This window comes from Rhinichthys klamathensis, unplaced genomic scaffold (assembly GCF_029890125.1).
Source record: "Rhinichthys klamathensis goyatoka isolate OS25496 unplaced genomic scaffold, OSU_Roscu_1.1 h1tg000103l_1, whole genome shotgun sequence".
NCBI classification, from domain to species: Eukaryota; Metazoa; Chordata; class Actinopteri; order Cypriniformes; family Leuciscidae; genus Rhinichthys; species Rhinichthys klamathensis.
The window spans coordinates 5578752-5599174 of record NW_026606642.1 but is presented as its reverse complement, the minus strand read 5'-3'; the positions used below and the strand labels follow the sequence as shown (position 1 = coordinate 5599174).

Here is a 20423-nt window from a genome sequence, read left to right as displayed (position 1 = left end):
GATGATCAGAATATTTTTCATCCCTTTTCACTAGATTTGCTGTTTTCACTTGCAATTCTGCATGCTTCTTTCATTCGTGCAGTCTATTTATCAGAATATATTTTTGGAGATCTTTTGGAGTTCAGTGCAAAAGTTTCCAAAGGGTCGGAAATGTCATTGAATATTGCTTTTGTTCTTGATTGCTCCTGCTTCTATTCCCATATTTGCATTTGTCAGTTGACAGGTGGCTTTTGTTTTGTGTCCTCTCTCTCTCTCTCTCTCTCTCTGGAGTTAAACAGTGGGGGTGGGGGAGTTAGTTATGCTAAAAAACAAGTTAGTTTACTATTAACCTTTAAGGCTGAATGGGCAGTCAAACAAGTGAACCGTAAAATTAAATAAGAAAGATGCTTCCCACAGTGAGAGAGTGTATAGTTAAAACATCAAGTTTGTAGTTAAAATATCTACCAGCAAGTGCGCATGCATGGAACAAAAGGAGACGCTATCTTTTTCCCTCAGGACTCGTGGTTCGTGGTTTTCCCTCTTCTTCTTCTTCACCTGAGTTATGCCTTCCTGATAGTTAGGAATAAGCAATGGAATACACAGCGAAAGAACTGCGTCTCCAGTGAAGCAGAAGAGCAATGCTTTTATCTGCATTCATTTTCTGAGGGAAAAAGTTGGGAAAATGAAGTTTCTCTTTAATTTGCTCGCAGTGATCTTGTTTTTACTCGACAATGGTAAGACATTTATTGTTACAATCTTTCTTCTGGTGTTTGTGTGAATGTAGACGCTGGAGTGACGGAAGGATTCAGGTTATTGTTGGGATTATGGATATGGTTACTGAAAACATTGCCTAAAGTCACAGAATGGGGTGTAATGTAACACCTGTTACCTGATCGCTCACCTGTTTTGCTTAGACATGCTCAGCTCTGTAATATTTTATCAGCATATTGCACTTTGTTTCTCCTAATAGTTGAAGTCATAATTTACACCTTGCAGAATCTAAAACATATCAATAATTAACTAAATAAATGAATGAGAGATCATAGATTAGCCTACTGTGTAGTGAATGTGACATATAATTCACCTTTGTTGTTAAGCGTAGTTCTATACACTGTTGGTTATAAACGCAGCACTTTGTTCTTAGCGTGTTTCTTTATGACTGTTCAGGGATCTAAATGCGATGACGTGGGACGCCTTTCAGCACCATTTGTTTTCTGTGTTTACCTTCTAAAAATAAATGACACACGCATGGTGTGCTCAAAGTGAGAAGTTGTCTCTTGCAAATTACTGCAATTTCCAGAACATGTTTTTTTTTAGCACTGCAACAAATGTTTTATTATAACATATGTTTACATATAGTTCAAAGTTTTACATGATTCTCAGTTTGTGTCATTACCATGACTGTTTTTGATTTGTTTTTATGATAAATTCCATGTTTGTCCTGAGCAGTCCTGTTCTGCCCACAGTTCTTCAGATGAATTATCCAGCTCCTGAATATTCTTTGGTTTTCCAGCATCTTCTGCATAACTGAGGGACTCATACACAACTTTAGCAAGTGGTGAAAACATATACTGATGCTCCTGAAGGAAACACAATGCATTGAAATTCAGGGGGTGTAAACTTTTCAGGCGAGGGGGTTGAATTGTTCTTATGTCGTCTTCTGCTAAACCTGTAAGTATTTTATGAAACTTCTGGTGAGCAGTACTAAAACATAAGAGCTTTAAATTAAATAAGAACAATTTCTAAACCTCCTATTCAAAGGTTTTCACCCACTGGCTCTTAAAGGGATAGTTTAGCCCAAAATGAAAATCGGCCCATGATTTACTCACCCTCAATTCATCCTAGGTGTATATGACATTCTTCTTTCAGACGAATACAATCAGAGTTATATTAAGAAAATATCCTGCCTCTTTCAAGCTTTATATGTCCATCAAAGTGCATCCATCCATGATAAAAGTGCTCCACACGGCTCTGGCGGGTTAATTAAATAAAGGCCTTCTGAAGTGATGCAATGCGTTTGTGTAAGAAAAATATCCACATTTAAAACTTGATCAACTAAAATAACTAGCTAACGGCAGACGCCTACGCAAGTCGACTTGTGCCAAAAGAGTAACACTTGACGGTGTATGACATAGGATGTAGGAGTAGCGTAAGCTTTGATGCCTCTCGTGGTTCAAACAAACAGGGCTGGGCAACAAACTCAAGATTCTCCGACATTTCTCTAAAAATTCTCGTTTTAGACTTCTAATTCGTGACCAGTGTTTTGTTTTGCTCTATCCTCTGCGCTTCATCATTACATTGTGCGTCAAGTTGAAGGGTTATTCTTTCGCCATAAATCAATGCGTACGGTCGTGTGGAGCACTTTTATCATGGATGGATGCACTTTGATGGACTTCAAAAAATATTCACCCCGATCACTGCCTTTATAAAGCTTGGAAGAGCCAGGACATTTTTTAATATAACTCTGATTGTATTCGTCTGAAAGAAGAATGTCATATACTGTACACCTAGAATGGCCAACACATTCTCATCCTTTGGCGTCATATAGGTGACGCCATATGATATTTCGTCGAAATCTTACGCACATGGCATCCTTTAGCGTCAATATAACACGCACTGTTATGGGTAGGTTTAGGTCTGGGGTAGGGTAGGGTTACGGTTATGACGCCTTGGGATCTGCGTCTCATATTGACGCTAAAGGATGCCATGTGCGTAAGATTTCAACGAAATGTCCAAAGCGTCACATGTATGACGCCTTGGGATGAGAACGGGCTGGAATGGCTTGAGGGTGAGTAAATCATGGGCTAATTTTCATTATCCCTTTAATGTGTTTTTTTTTTTACTAGAGCATCAGTGAACATTTGCAGCTTTTGATCATCAAGGTATCAACACACAGCTTGTGTAAACTTTTGAACTGCATTGCTTTTTTTGTGTAAATTCAGTTATTATTATGTCTTGTGGTCTATTATATAAACAAACATCATGTAACTTGGACTGTACATAAAGTTACTTTTGGTGCAATAAACATTGTTTATTTTTCTTGCAAGCAAACACTATAGACTGAACCCTAGGTCGAACACTAGGTCCTTCAATACCCACCAGGTCCGGATTTGTTGATTTTTGTTTCTGTGCTCGACTTCCTGTCCTGCACAATCTGCCCTGTGCTGAATTGTTGCGGAGCTCTCCGGCATCCGGCAAAAATAGAAGCTCTGCCGTATCTGCTCCGGAGGGCTGCGTATCGCCGGAGCTGGGACGGAGTCGGACCGCAGCCGTTCCGCAGTCAGTTGAAATACACACATTGACTTTAATGGAAACCTATTCTGCCCTACAAAGCAAAAAGGCAGTAACTACGCAGAGTGCAGAACAGAGAAAAATGACTTTAAAGTTATCCTGTCATCCAGCCTAAGTAGTTGTAGGTAGATTATTGGACATGTGGCTGTTTTGTTATTTTATATTAGCTTATTCTTTGTACAAATCAATCCTCATATTTAATTTGATATTTTACCCCTATTTTGCAGTTACTGTATTCTTGCTTTGTATTACTTACCAAAAACGTGGCACCATACCAAGGGAAAAGGCAGTAACTTCAGATTCTCCCAAAACTATTTTGCCACAACTTGGGCTCTGAGTCAATACACTGTGTTTGAAATAAATGGAACCATTTGGACAACATTTTCAAAAATTTTGTGTTGCGAAACTAGTGTTGCGGAGCGGGCGTGTTACGGATATGTGGTGTAAATTTTTAGTAATCAAAAATCATGTCTAATTAATTGAAATCATGAAACTTTTATTATAAACTATTATTAAACTTATACAATATTTTAAAAACAAACATTTTTGGTCAAACAACATGCTGCACAATGAGCTTTACTGTTAAAATTAAAACATTGAAGAAAAATTAAGTTTTAATCTTAATTTATTTGTATTAGTGTTAGTATTATTATTCCATTGAGACGTTTCTAAATTCTACTGTACAACAGTAATATATTTCTGTCAAGTTAAACCGAACTTTTATTTTGACGGGTTGCCGTGAAGACCTGTCCTCATACAGGCAAAAACAGCTCGAGCGTTACACACGTGCTTCAGTGTGTGTTTGTTAGTTTGGTAGGGGAACAATTAGTGGAAACACTGCATCTCAAACTAAATTTGTGTGAAGTTAGAAGCGTGAAATCGCAAATGTTAAAACCGTCCCGTGAGGATGCCGCGAAATCAGCTGTGTGTTCACCATGGCAACAGTAACTACACTGCGCAGAAACACGGTTTTTTTTTGTTAGGTAAAACATAACAAGAATACAGTAATGGATGTTACTGTACTCTTGCTTTGTTTCACTAGGGCTTTTTGCAGTTACTGTACAAACGACTACCATTTTTCTCCAAAACGAAACACATTTGAGATAAGATGTTTTGTCACATTAACAAAGGATGCATTGAATGTCATGAAAATGATAATAACTCATTTTTGACCAAAAATGCAGTTACTGCCTTTTTGCTTTGTAGGGCAGTATTGACTCCGCCGCCGTTACGCAGGTGGAAATTGCCCGTTAGGAAGATACAGGCAGAAAGTTATTCAGGCATATTTCTTTAATCAAAATGCAGAAAAAAATTCACAGCACTATTGTTTAACTGCAGATTGACAAATACAGTGCTTCCTTGGGGAATTTTCAGTCAACCAATCACTCTTATGTCAAAAATCTGGGGGTGTCATTTTTGATTCCGACCTGAAGTTTAACAAACAGATAAATTCAGTGGTTAGGGCCAGCTTTTTTCAACTAAAGCAAAGTTAAAGCTTCTGACTTTTAGGGATTTGGAGACTGTAATTCACACTTTTATTTCCACAACACTTTTATTACTGTAATGATCGTCATCTCAGCTATTGTTAAATATCCCAAAAGCTTGTTTGAAAACAAAGGGAACTTTGGAACACACTACCATTAACGATTAGAGCTTCTCCCACATTAAACGTTTTTAAAGCATCAATTAAAACCTACCTTTTTTCTCAAGCTGATTAAAAACTCGTTTTAATGTTGTTGTTGTTGTTTTTTTTAAATGCCATGGGGTTGCAGTTTTTGTGATGTTGCCGGTTTGACTTCTTTTACTTATTATAAATGTTCTGTTTTTATGTTTCAGGTCTTTTTGGTTTGAATTTTTGATATGTTCTGTTTTACTGTGTGTGTATTTTTGATTTATTTGTGAAACACTTTGGTCAACTTTCGTGTTGTTAAAAGGTGCTATATAAATAAACTTTGACCTTGACCTTGACCTTGTATATGTTTGTATGGCTTGTGTTTGTTCTTTAGGTGTGTCTGGTGTTGGATCAAATGAAATGTCAGTGTCAGTGATGGAGGGAGAATCAGTAACTTTATACACTGGTGTTCAAACAAACCAACAAGAAGTTATTAAATGGTATTTTAATGACACTCGTATAGCTCAAATAAGTGGAGATCTAAGTGATATCTGTACAGATGTTCAGTGTGAAGATGGTCCTGAGAGATTTAGAGACAGACTGAAGCTGGATCATCAGACTGGATCTCTGACCATCACACACATCACAGACTCTGGGCTTTATGAACTGAAGATCATCAGCAGCAAAAGCAGCAGTGACAAGATCTTCAGTGTTTCTGTCACGGGTGAGTCATTTAATGAATGTTTAAATACAGTTTATATATGTTTAAAGGGGTGGTTGATTATGATTTCACTTTTCTAACTTTAGTTAGTGTGTAATGTTGCTGTTTGAGCATAAACAACATCTGCAAAGTTACGATGCTCAAAGTTCAAAACAAAGGGAGATATTTTATTTTAAATAAATCGTTTTTTAAGGACTACAACAAACGGCTGGTAGGGACTACACAACATTTCTCCCGGGTTAGTGACATCACCAACCCCAATATTTACATAAACCCCACCCCTGGGAACATGATGTATAGATTATCATGACAGAATATGCTAATCGATAACTAGAAGATAACTGCACAAGCTACATAAATTCATCAACTAACCATTCATAAATGGTGTCGTCTTCTTCCATCTTTCTGACTCCGGTTTGAACATAGGCTAAAAGGGTTTGAAATGTTCAGTGTGTGTCTACGTAATCGAAGCTGCTAACACACAAGAGCTGTGGGCGGAAGGCAGCAATCCCGTCCTTCCTACGGGATTCGGCAAAAGTTTAATTTATCAGCTGGCTCCGATGGTCACTAAGAAGATGGGACGCAATGAAAACCCTGTGGTCGTTGTGGTTTCTCCTTTGGTCGCACTCATGGAGGACCAAGTAAAAGAAGCAACACTCATTATTTTACTACTTCTTCCAGCGTGCGTGCAGTTGAGTTCTGTTGACAACTATGCGTCGCTCAACATACATCACTTACTGCGTTGCTCTGATTGGTTGTAGGTCTATCCAATTGAGTGCAGAGTTTTTTTTTTCCCCTGGTTCGGTTAAGACACTCCTCATAATCACAGCCCTATGGAGCAGTATCAGACTCACATTCTGACTAGAATATGAGTATGACGAAGTCAGGCTAACTCACAAGTGCAGTTTATAGAATTATCATCATTAAATAGCTTTAAATAGCTTAGTTTGATATAAAACTAAAGGCCCATTCTCACAAGAACAATAACGAACAATATAAAGACCTATGATGATAAATATATTAGCGTTCATTGGAAGCTTCAATTGAGTTCAAATGGAGATGCCAGGTATAATCATGCCATCTCTGACCAACTTCTATTATTATCTATTTAAATGAGGATTTGATATCAAATAAGGATGTAAAATGAGTTATAAAAGCAAACGTTCTGATTCAGAGCGGAAATCAAGAAAGAGCTTGCAATCGCATTATGACCACAGTTCTTTCATGTTGTGGAGGGTTTGTTGTTGTTTTCACCAGTAAAATATCCTCCAGCATCTGTTGGTTTGTGTTTCAGATGTTTCTGCTGCTGAACGAGATGAAGTGAAGGAGGGAGAATCTGTTACTTTAAATCCTGGTTTAATAAAAACCCCAAATGCTGTGATGACATGGTATTTTAATGACATTCTCATCGCTGAAATCACTGGAGATCAGAGTAAGATCTGTACAGATGTTCAGTGTGAAGAGAGATTCAGAGACAGACTGAAGCTGGATCATCAGACTGGATCTCTGACCATCACACACACCAGAAACACAGACTCTGGAGAATACAAACTACAGATCATCATCAACAACAGCAGCTTCAGCATCACTAGAGTGAAGAGATCAAATCTTACTGTCATTGGTGAGTGTATAATTAAATCTTTCAATGCATTTTCCTTGGAGGAGTTCAGTATTTTTAAGTAAACTCAATAACTGTTGGGTTGTGGACTGTTTAACAGTTGTTCCAGATTCAGGTCTGTCTTCAGGAGCTGTAGCAGGAATAGTTGTTGCTGTTCTGCTGGTTTCTGCAGTTGTAACTGCTGCTGCTGTGATTTACTGCTGTTGCAGACAGGGCCATGCAGAAGTACCACAGAATGTAAGTATTACGTACAGCTGACTTAACAAGATATAAGAGATTAACTGTGCAAAAATGCCTTTAAAAGAACAGTGGTGTGAATATATTTTTATATTATTATAATTCTGTAGGTATAGCATAAATGTACACTGAAAATGTATCTTTTTTAACAGTGCAGAAGCAAATATTCACCAGTGAAGCACCAAAACAATCAAAAACACTTATAACTGCAACAACAGTTTAAGCATTTTAAATATGATATTGAAATCATAATACTTCAGCTTTACATTACTGTAGTACAGTATGCATCTTATGACAGTGTTTTGACACAATATTTAGGAAATTTAAGCCTCTGTACAAACAACAGAAAAAAACAAAATTCAGTCTATAGCATGTTTGTGTGTGTTACAGGAGGGGGACGATGACAATAGCCCGCCACGTGATCCCAATGGCATTCCTTTATAGGAGGACACATACTTCAGATTCAGACTGAGGCTGCCAATCAAACAATACAACATAATGCATAATTTGAATACTTTAATTGAAAGGGACACTCAATTTATACCTCTCGGCCCTATGTCCTCGTTCCAGCTGGTGGGGACATGTCCCACCCGTCCCACCCACCTAATTACGCTTATGTTGCTATAGACACGCATTTTTGTGTGACTTGGTTGCGTCTCCAGATGGAGCATTTCAGGAATCCATTTTTCCATAAAGTTAACCACAGCCAGACTCTCTGTCTTCGCTGGGAGGCCGATGATCCTGAAATTACGACGTCACCCTCTGTTTCCTGATCATCTAATCGTTCGGTTTGGGAAGCGATCGTATTTTCAATCTGCATAGCTCGACTCTCAGTCCCAGTAGCCGCATTTTCAAGAACTATGGGATTCTTTGCTCCGCTTCTTTCACTCGGTTATTAGTACGCTTCACGGAGTAATTGTGCCACGATTCCTGGATTTCAGCAGTTGGTACCAATACCGTCAAAATTCACCAATTACATACCAATTTAAATATCAAATCCAAAACTGATTTGTTTGAAATATTATTTTTTTAAATGATTTAAAGTTCAAGTTCAAGTGTTCAAGTGGTTTTTTATTGTCATTCAATCATATACAGTTAGTACGGTATACTATACGAAACGAGACAACGTTCCTCCAGGACCATGGTACATAAAAACATCATAGGACAATCAAAAAAACACATGAGACTACACAGTCTCCATAAGTGCACGTGCAAACGTGTGCAAAAGTACAGGACATGTACAATACAATAAATAAATTACTCAGAAACCAGACAATTGGCACAATAAAAGACAGTCCCCTTGTTTTGAAAATCCAGCTTTTAATGTTGTTTATATGTCTGTGTGGAGTTTTTAATATGCTTTAAGAAAAACCATGTGTAAATTCATAAGTCAACACAATTGCTGTGTATTTTCTCCTTAAAACTGCAGTCAATCAAAGACATAAAATCACTGGTGTTTCTGACATCACAAACTACCTTGTAACCAATCAGATCAATGCTCTGGCGGGCTTTAGCATATCATTAACAGCGAACTAGCAGTGGGGTTCGCTGTTCGAGAGATGCCAGATTATCCCAGTATATTTTTTTGTTGATAAGATAGAAAAATAAGATAGATTTAGCAAAATAGCTGTATAATGTATATTATGATGTTATGATGAACTATATGCCTTTCTTCACTGACGTTCTAAGTTGTTCAAAGCGTTTCTAGGATACTGAGGCAGGTCTGACTGTCACAGTGGTGTTTGGGTTAGTTTGTTTTCATTTGGATTTGTCTGCTTCTATTCACATGTCATGTGTCATGTTCACGGTCATTATCAGTTCAGCTGTATCACCTGTGTTTAGTCAATCATCGCCCTCTGTATCCGTTAATCAGTGTCATCTGTGTTTGCATTTAAGTTCCGTCTGTTCAGTCAGTCTTTGTCTGACACTCTCTAGCAGCTAGATTGAAACCAAAACTTGCCTAAATAAGCTTTGAAATTCATTGATTTATTTAAAAGTTGGTCAAATACTTTGCTTAATTTATTTATTCTGATAAATGCCTGTTATTGAATGCATATGATACAGACTGTTAAAGGTTGTTACACTAACATTAAACCTGAAACATAGGCCTACTCGATGTGGCGTTTGTCAGGAGTGTTACAGCAACATACAAATGTGTGTATAATTGATAAAAGAATGTAATTAAATTATATCATTTAGTAGAAATCTAGACTTTGTTGAAATGTGTCGAAAACGTTCAGTTTTACTATACCTGAAGTTGTGAAAAAAATTCATTTGATGGGGAGAGAGGAGACGAGGAGGGATATTGAGAAGCACCCACAATGTCCCGCCTCAGACAGTTTGCCATCTGTTGCTATGATGGGAGAAACGAAGCTTTTCATTTTGCTTCACTGTTTTGAATCGCCGCATGCTGGTGACCCCTGCTGGTCAGAATAGTGTAAATGCAGGTAAAACTCAGTCCAAACATGCATAAAAAAAAAACTATTTTTTACAAAACAATTGCAAATGTTTATTGAAGGTGTAATCTGTTAAATGCAATTATCATCTAATACGATTAAATATATGAAGCGGCTTTATAATATTTGATATTTTATTCAATTTTATTCAATTTTAAGGCTGTTTTGGTCGTTTAATAGAGAGCTTGGTACATTAACAGTCAACTTGTTTCATGCAGTTAAATAACTAACATGGTTTTGCATAATTTGTATTAATACTGAGCTTTGGCCACTATGAAAAAAATATGTGCAAATCCCAATGAGAGATCTATGGAAATTCTGAAAAGTTAATTCTGAATGTGTAATATCAAACATAAAATTAACACTTTATTTCTCCAAGACTCCTCTATGTTGCAGTACAGTAAACAAATAAGAAAATAAAGAACAAAGACAAATTCTAGGTAGGCCTCAAAATTCCATTCAAGCTTTGAGCATTAATCTGTGAAGTGTTGCTACATCTCTAACATGAAGGTGGGTTTAAGGTTTTAAGGCATTTAACCTCTTAACCAGCACCGGCCCGCGAGCGGGCCGTCGAGGGCGTGGCTATACTTTTATTACCTTTTTTAAGCTTTGTTTTATAACAAATATTCATCTAACTATCATAAACTATGCATCATTTGAAAGCTAAAACACTCAAGAATCGTGTTCTAAACTTGTTTTTGCAATCAATACACAAGAGAGGAAAGGGTTAAAGGGTAACTAAACACTAAAAAGACTTTTTTTTAGTTAATGATCTGTAAGACTGGGGCTTTATTAATGCTGTTCATTGATTCAAGTAATTTTTTTGACATTTGGGTATAAAGTGTTTTAATTCTACAATATATGGTGTACAAACGAAGAGTGAAGAGTGCTGCCCTCTTCAGGTTGAACTGTGGCTATTGCAGTTGAATTTTCCTATTGGAAGTTGTGGTGCCCCGTCACGTAAGAGGTTACCAACCATGCCCTTGCCTACAGAGAGACCTGTCTCAGGTGCAGTTCATGAAAAACTCCTTACAGTCATCCATGGCTTTCCACTAGATTTCAGTTTTCATCATGCTGCAGCTTTTACTAGGGGGTTGTAATTATTGAAAGGATTGTAATGTTTTGGTTGCTGGATTAAATGATTAGATCAGCTAGTTGCTTGAATCAAGTCATTTATTTACACAAAGTATCATATTGTCACCCCAACATGAATGAAATCTGATCAAATTTCCCCGATTGACATTCCATGGTGGGAATCATATGAATCAGACATAGAAACATGGTTTATTTATCTCTCTTTTTACTGTTTTGGCAAATTGGAATCTATATGTAAGCTGACAAATAATGGTACTGAGGTAGTTTTGCTCCACATAATTTAGGGTATGCATATATGAGGTTTGACATGCAGTTTCTCCCAACAAGTCCTCCAACCCATACAACCATATAGGTAATTTGTTCATTCTCATTTAGTCAGTATTACGCCCGCTAGGGGTAAGACGCAATAATTAAAGAAGAATGAAAAGATACAACAGGCTTCCAGCAGGCCGTCAGACTAAAAGAACCAAAGGACTAAACCAAAGAATAAATTATAACAACATTTATTGTAATTAAGATTTATCACAAAAGTCGATAATAATAAATTAAACCACATTCATTAGTGGGGACCACTGGTCCAAAATAAATAAAGTAGGCTATAATTAATTCACAGAAAACTAAATAAAGACATAAAAATAAAAGAGTGGTATTTTCGTCAGAGAGACCCAAGGCCCAAAATAACAAACAAAAACCCCATTCTACCAAAATAAAACAACAACGTAATTAACCTATAAAGGAAAGAAAATAAATTACAATAACGCTTCCCTCACTACACTCTTCAAAAAAAACATAAGAAAAGAATGTTTCCCCAAACAAAAGAGCAGGACTACATAACCACATTCTACATAAAACACACAACCAAAAGAAACATGACAAGATTATGTTTGATCTGACGGCTGGTAGGAAGTCTGCGCCATTGCAACCGACCCGAAGCCGCAATAGTCTTCCCTGTCAACCGGAGGAGGAGGAGTTTTTAAACAGGACCGCCAGCTGATCGTCCAATTACTGCTGGCAGGCTGTTATCAAATCAACGATGATCTGAAACCCAAAGGAAACAAAGCATACACAAATCTTATATTTAATACATGAGGACAAAACATGAAGACAAATACACATAACGTAACAGTCAGTAACTACGAGTTATGTTGAGTTAGGCCTTCCAGTGCCCTGCGTAAGCTGCTGATTCCTTGGGGAGGAATAAGGACAGGGCTTACACACAGAAGTCAATGTTCCTACTTGTCCCACGCAGTGAGAATATTGGACAACACTATAAGAGGCAGGATCTGAATCTCAACTAACTGCAAAAGGGAGATCTCTGCAGGTTCGGTAAGACCAGAGAGAGGTCACGGGTTCAACCTCGTATGCCTCTCAGGAACCTGATTACCTGGTTGTGTTTTCCCACCAACTTACCTTCTACTGCGTCGTGATGTGTGGCGATAGCAGTAACATACACTTTCAGTGTGGAGGGAGACAGCCTTCACTCTAACCCTTCTTGCAGAAAGGAAATAATGACTCTGATTGGACATTTAAGGGGGTCCTCCTGGTCAGAAGAGCCTCATTCAACAAACAGGTTCCACTTCCAAGCATAAGCGTGCCTCATAGAGGGGGCTCTAACTGAAGTGATAGTGTCTACTACCACTGAGGGTAGTTCACTAAAAACCTCTGGGTCCTGTTCAGAGACCACACGTGGAGGTTCTAGAAGTCTTAACGCAGGTGCCATATGGTGCTCCATTCCTGAGAAAGCTGGTCCTTCTTCAGGGAAATCCGCCAAGGAGGGGCTGTCGCAAGGATGAGTTCTGGGAACCAGGTCTGGTTGGGCCAGTGCGGTGCAACCAGCAAGAGTGGCTCCTCATCCTCCCTGACCTTGCACAGGGTCTGTGCGAGAAGGCTCACTAGGAGAAACGCATACTTGCTTAGGCCCCGGGGCCAGCTGTGTGCCGGTGCATCCGTGCCGAGGGTCCCCTCAGTCAGGGAATAGAACAACTGGATGGTCCGGAGCGGAAAACAGATCCACCTGAGCAACTCCGAAGCTCCTCTAAGCGACCTTCCTGGGGGTGGAGTCTCCATTCTCCCGGGAGTGTGAGCTGCTGTGAGCGCGTCAGCTGTACATTTGAGCTCAAAAGCCAGAGGAGGAGATGACGGGCGAGTAAGACATGCGACGGGAGCATAGACCAACTTGGCGAATGATGTACACAGCGGTCAATGTGTTGTCCATCCGGACCAGTAAATGCGTCCCGCAGCAATGGGAGAAACTGACGGAGGGCAAGGAATACTGCTACTAACTAGAGGCAATTGATCGAGGTCCCGCACAGGAGGCTGAGGTTGCAAGCAAGTTGACCACGGCACCCCAGTCGGTGGTGAAGGCATCTGTTAAGACAACAACATTCCTAGGCTGGACACTTGTTCTAGGGAAACTCTGGCCCATAGAAAAGCAAGGTCTGACCTAGGGCTGAAAGCCCTGATAGTGATAGTCATTCGGATCGTGCCAACGGTGCCATGCCATCTCGCGGGACTCGGCTGTGCCACTGTTGAAATGGTCTTGAATGAAGCAATTCGAGCGGTGTGCTCGTGGCTCTGGATGCCATATGCCCCAGAAGCCTCTGAAATCGTTTCAGTGGGACCGCTGTCCTGCTTTTGAACGAATTCAAGCTGTTCAGCACTGACTGAGCATGCCTGTTTGTGAGACAAGCTGTCAGGTTGACCGAGTCCAACTCCATAGAGAAAAGAGATCCTCTGCACGTTTGCTCTTTTCCCAGTTGACCTGAAGCCCCAGATGGGAGCACCAGGTCCCTGTGTTCACACAACTGATCTCGCAAGTGGGCCAGGATGAGCCAATCGTCGAGATAGTTGAGGATGCGAACACCCACTTCCCACAGAGGGGTAAGGGTGACAGGGACAGCCCGAATGGGAAGACCTTGTATATGCCTGTCCCACGAATGCAAAGCGTAGGAATGGTTCGCTACTAGACCACTTTGGACATCATCTGACCAAGGGACCACACAGTGACTTTCTTCTCACTGAACAGAGGTAAGAAGGACATCCGTCCACACTGAAAATCCTATTGTTTAGTTTTATTATAATTAACAGTGTAAGTGAGAAGTACAGTCATGCCAGCACTTAGATATTTTGTTTCATTTTCATGTCCAGACATTGAGATCAATAAATCATGGATAAATCAACATTATAAACAGAATTGTTTTATGACTAAGAATCACATTGTTGTGTATTTAGAGCAAATGGATCTCATAATGTGGAGCGCCCCCATGTGGTACATCACCCCACTGTGGAAAAATATTTTACATTTGAGATGTTCTAAATCTCCTTTATGATATGAATTTTTATTATAGCCTTGTGTGTCTAATCATTAGACCCCTACTGCATTGTCTGCATTCTTACATTGATTGTGAACAGCAAGAATAGATGATTCACATGCGAGTGACACTTCAATTTGATCTGTGAATCACGACAGAATAAAAAACAGAATAAAGGAGCTCAGGTGTGGTAGAAACTGGACTCATTATGTTTTCTTTTTTGAATATTTGCAAATAACAAATAATTATGATAACATTTCCATCAATCAAGATCATGTTTGCCCTGTCCAGTGTTTAAAGGTCACATTAGGTTTGAAATAAAAACTCCAGCGATACTGACGGACAACACTAAAGTCTAAACTTGTGTTTAGAGCAACTTGTGTTCTTTTCTGGGGTTTGTTCATTACCGTAAAGCCTTCAGGCAAAAGAAGACAACAAAATATTAATTTACCCACAACAACAAGGTAAGAGCTTAAGAACTTTATTCAGCAATATACACAATAATTATTTTCTTTAACACAAATACAGAAAAACAAAAGAAACCGGAACGTGTATGTATGAAACAGTGCACAGCTGGTTTAAAGTAACTAAGATTTGAGCAAGTACACTCAAAAAAAAAAAAATGAATGAGGAGGGTTGTGCACTTTATACATATTTAGTTTACTTATAATAATTGTGTTTGTTGACTTGAAATGTTTTTTTTTTCTGTTAAGGTCCACGTAATTGTCTCAACTTAACAGTACAAAATCCTAATGTGTTGTCTAAACACAAACCATTTATGTTAAGTAAAAAAATATTACATCCACAGTACAGTGCGACGCCAACTGCCATTTTGCCCTAACTTAATTTGATTATATTCAATCTGCTTACATATATGTACAATTTAAGTTTACTTAATCGTTTGTGCTGGATTACATGAATGATTTGTGTTGCATTAACTGAAACTGGACTTAACTTATATGTTTTTTTGAGAAAATGAGAAAGGGGGAAGACTTGATAGGCAACACCCCTAAAAAAATAAAATAAAAAATAAGTACTTGACCTCAGTTAGAGGTTCGTGCAATGGTTTCTTCACATGTGCTGTAAATATGACTAACACAGTTTGAGAGTAAAGCACAGCTGTGAAATCACAACAGATTTATACATATATAATTTTATTTGAGCAAAATCAGCAGGAACAAATTATTTTTTCTTTTGAAGAGCAGCACACAACGAGAATATCTCCACTGTCTCTCATGATTTACCTTAAATGAGCATAATGTTCAAATAAATTTACGTTATTTCTTTAAATGAAGTTTTATGTAACAAAGTTCGGAAGGAGCATGTTCAGGTAATCAACCAATCAACTCAAGAGGAAGCCGGTATAGGCCTAAATAAAGTTTTCCTCACCTCCTGTCTCACGACAAGTCTCTCAGCATCCCTCCACCACCCCATCACCTCACACTCGGCTGGGTTTTACCCCAGTATAGGGGGAGTAAAAAACTATATCTGATGGGAATAGATCTAAATACTTTAAAAACATCTCACGATTCGTTAATCTCGATAGCTGTTATAGTAAAAACATATAATAGCAGTAGTAAAAGTATTCGGGAGAGAGTTTCACATGTAATGCGTTGCTATTTCATATGCAAGCATGTCAGCCAATCACAGCAGTGGCCGCGGTTACACTGAATCCCACAGAGACACGCCCCTTCAAACAGAGTGTTCAAATCAGAGGCTAAAAGCAGGCTAGGAAAAATGCCATTTATTTCTAAATTATGAATATTTTTTATCTAAAAAACATACTAACATTTTAAGGGTAACCCAGGAAACATTATAAAATAATAAAAAAACAAACATTCTAGGGCACCTTTAAACCTATGTAAAAAAAAAATTTTACATTTTTTTTTTTTACTTCAGCAATAATCTGCTAAGGGTCTTCTTTAAAATGAGACCAAACTTAAGTCCTATGGACCTATGTGTAATTGATGCACAAGGGCTAAACTGACTCCCACACATTGACAGAAAAAAACAGGAAATTACCTATAGAAGGAAGTGTAGGGTCACAGTATGAGTATAAGATTATGATGCATATGCACACAAAGTATATGATATTTTCATATTTTGAAGTAATATCTCTGTATAATTTAAGACCTTTTTTCAAACAGCAGCATTGATGAGCTCAGTATTTTTAAAGCAGGTTTTTTGTAGAGCAGAAGTCAAATGGTTCCAGGAATGGAAAAAGCCCTTCAACCACAGGCTATTCACAGACACACTATTCATACCAGACGCATGACATCAAACACACACGTCTAGCAGTAGACACATTCTCATGAACAAGCTGTCCATCCACCCAGCAGATCAAACCATGTGTATTTAAATAAATGAGACCACAGCAGCTTCTCACCTCTTGAGGAGTGTTTTGCATCTATGTTTTTCATGAGACTTACACACATGGTCTCTTTAAGACTTTAAGAGCCAAACATACTATTCTCCAATGGGCCAAACGATTTAGATCATTTGTTAAATGTCCTTGCAATACAAATCAAGTTCTTTGGCAGATTTTAGGAGACCGTTTCATGAATCCATCTTTAAGCATCACAATTTAAAAGGATGATTGATTCTCACCAAAAGCTCAACCATACACACATTGAAGGCTGTCGCTGGTCACACAGTTGGATCTTGATACTTTTCTCATTGTGATTGGTGCATAAACCACATGATCCTCCTCTTTTAGTACTTCCTGTAAAAAACACATAAAATAAGATAATAATAATAAATGTGATAGGTTCATCCTAAAGATTGCAATGTGATACATGGGTTTTGTTCTCTCTAAGTAACATGTGTTTCTTGCATGTAATAAGGCTATTAAGGCTCTTATCTGATATGGTGCTGTTATGTCTGATGTGATGATGATTATGCAGACAAAAACACTGATCTCCATCTGACTCGATGCAGAAAATATACAAACACACTCAACAAAAAAATAGTCTTACTGATTTATGTGCGTTTCTATTGTAGAACGCTGGTTCAGCGTAAGTGATCTCGTCTTCGTGAGTCTCGACTGTTTCAACAACAATAATAGATGCATTAAAACTCAATCATAACTACATCTGTCTCTTTACAATATGTGTGTTATTAGGACTGTCAGAAATAAGGCTTTAGACATTTCATTAAATGTTTAACACTGTCATTTTTAAATAAGGCATCAACAAATTTAATTTGTCATTGGGCCTTTTTTCCCACAGAAAAAGTTACGAACGGAGTATGTGTTCGTCATTACATTTAGAGAGACATTCTTTACACATAATTTATGAAACCCAGTAAAGAGCGACATTCAGTGTCATAATACAAAGAGACATGTATTCTGATGAATGTAATCTACAGACATTGCCAAACACAATCACTACACATAGAATTTTAGTTTATTTTTATATAAATGATCTAGAAGCTAACTACAAAAATAATTGTTTAAATTATAATTTAGGGCTAAAAGGGCTATCAATCTACTAAAATATAGTACACTATTATTAGTTATAATACTTGTTATAGTCAGTTTGTAACTCTTGCCTTCTTTGTCTGTTTTTCTTTCTTTTCTTTTTTTGCAGATCCAGAAGATCCCGACAGCAACAACAATCATCAGAGATCCAGCAGAGATCAACACTATCAGAGACACTGAGACTGGAGGAGGAGGAGAAGGAGTCATTAGTATATTCTGTAAACACACATATCATCAGTGCTGCTGTACCTGCACATGTGTGACAGAGTGTGTTGATGTCCAGATGTGTGGTCTGGTTGCTGATGGGATTGTTCAGCACACAGCTGTAGGTGTTTTTATCCTGATATTCCACCTCCAGAGGTAGAGAGAGACTGATGCTGAGATCACACACACTGATGCTGGACAATACACTCATTCCTGCGTACCAGGAGAGAGTCGCATCACTCACATTACACACTGATGAACACACCAATGAACATGATGATGATGATGATGATGATGATGATGAACAGTCTCTGATGATGACAGGAACAGGCAGACGAGCTGGAAAACATAAGCGAACTAACACAAATCTTTTTGACAATCATATGTTCTAATCAGAGCTGTTCACGTCCTCCGACTCGGATTTATGCATTTCTATGTCAACAATATCAACGGTGAAATGAATCTGCAGCAGTCATGTGGTACGAGTAGAGCTCTGTTAGTTGTTTACGTTCAGTATTATTGTAATGTTCTGTGCTTTGAGACATGAGGTAATGTAACGCCGTCTCTCGTGACGCTCTGCTGTGTGTGTGTGTGTGTGTGTGTGTGTGTGTGTGTGTGTGTGTGTGTGTGTGTGTGTGTGTGTGTGTGTGTGTGTGTGTGTGTGTGTGTGTGTGTGTTTGTTTATGTCCCTTTTGGGTACATTCACCAGGATACACACCAGTAAACTGAGGACCACCTCAAAAATTGAGGACATTTTGTATGTCCTCATTTGTTTGACTATATAATGGCATTCAGCATACTCTAAAATGGTGTCCAGACTTAAAATCTCACTTGTCCCAAAAAATCAGTTTTAAGTGATTTGTGTATGTGAAGTGTGTATGCCCCCCCACTAAAGTGTGTATAACACAGCGCCCTCTAGGAGTACTGCACTTCCGGAAAAGATACACACTTCGGGGATTCTGACCAATCAGAGCGCAGGAAGCCACTATGAGAGCGGGACTTAATGATCTGACCAATCTGAGGCCATCACGTCATCAACAAAAATGGCGGAGCGGAGGCGATATCATTATTATGAATGAATTGACAGATAATCCACATTCAATAATAGATAAATTCGCAATAATTATTATTTAAATAAAAATAGACTAATTTACCCTGAGCAGCAGGAGCTCTCACGATGTATATGGGCATGTTATTAAACTTTAATCCTCGCAGTTTTGCTCTCGCATCGGAGTCTGCTCTGTGTAACGTTATGTGTGTGTGAAGATCGCGCTGCTGCGCGTCACCGAGACTATACAGCTGTACAGTAACTTACATAGGAGTTTATTAATCATGTAGGAACGAGTTTGAAGCGGGGAAGAGACAGAGACATTACGTCATGTGAATTTACAAAGTACATATTTTCTTCCAAAAGCGGAGGAACAGCTGTTTAAATCTGTCAATATGGATGTGATGATTTATTCATCCAAGTTTGTTTAATAAAAACACACAAGCCACCAAAAGATGTGAAAACATGCTAAATCGCTTGCTTTTATGAGTGATTTTATTTGTTTGAAGTGTTTTCTCCTACTTTGCGTTCTGCCGTTTCCTCTCATAATATCAGTGATTTCCCTGAGTGGCCACCGCCCCTCCCCCACCCCCCGCACGAGCAGGACAGGACTCCGTTACCAGTTACCACAGCAACACATTCACTACAGCAAACAAGCTAACTTTTTTCTTTATATATTATATTATATTATATTATATTATATTATATTATATTGAGGAGAGCAGTTACAGCAAACATTATTCTTATTATATTATATTGCATTGTATTATTTTATATTATATAAAGAGGAGAGCAGTTACAGCAAACATTCTCTTTGTAGTATATATTATATTATTTTATATTATATTATATAGAGGAGAGCAGCTGCATGAAACATTCTCATATTATATTATTATATTAATTAAATGTTTACACTAATTACATACGTTTTTTTAAGGCGCTTTGGTGCATTTCTCAAATCACAACTAAAATTCTTGTTCAACCTCCACATCATCTAGTCACTTGTGCACATCATGAAAGCAGTTTATCATTCTTTTGAACAAATTGCAAATGCTTTGGTACATTCATGCAATAAATGTAAGTGTCTGCTGTTTCTTACATTATCAATTGCTTATGTCATGTTGATCAAAATGTATTATACTGGTTCTCTGTTGAATAGTCTTACCCCTCAAAACATATAGGCATTAAATTACTAGTTGTCATAAACTGTCAAACATATTTTCTATACAATTCTATTATACTTTTTTTGTCCTGAATTGCAGATGTGAATTTTGAATTTCACTAATGAAGGGGAATGTAAAGCATTAGATCAATCAATGATCACCAGTTCTCTATAATCGCTCAGAGTGCATCTCATGAAGCTTCCTCTGGAA

At 38.1% G+C, this 20423-nt stretch overlaps 1 protein-coding gene across 3 annotated transcripts in view; it reads left to right on the top strand.

The window, feature by feature from the left end:
* The first annotated feature begins 527 nt into the window (after positions 1-527).
* The window catches only part of LOC130086901 (carcinoembryonic antigen-related cell adhesion molecule 1-like), a 344428-nt gene continuing 324532 nt past the window's right edge, over positions 528-20423 (top strand). Inside the window, exons 1-2 of one of the 3 annotated variants that reach the window (XM_056253126.1) lie at positions 528-713; positions 5277-5606. In XM_056253126.1, coding sequence (XP_056109101.1) covers positions 662-713; positions 5277-5606 — 382 coding nt within the window. In that variant the 5' untranslated portion in view covers positions 528-661. The remainder of the gene's footprint in view (positions 714-5276; positions 5607-20423) is intronic. The other 2 variants (XM_056253127.1, XM_056253125.1) reach the window with 2 other exon arrangements.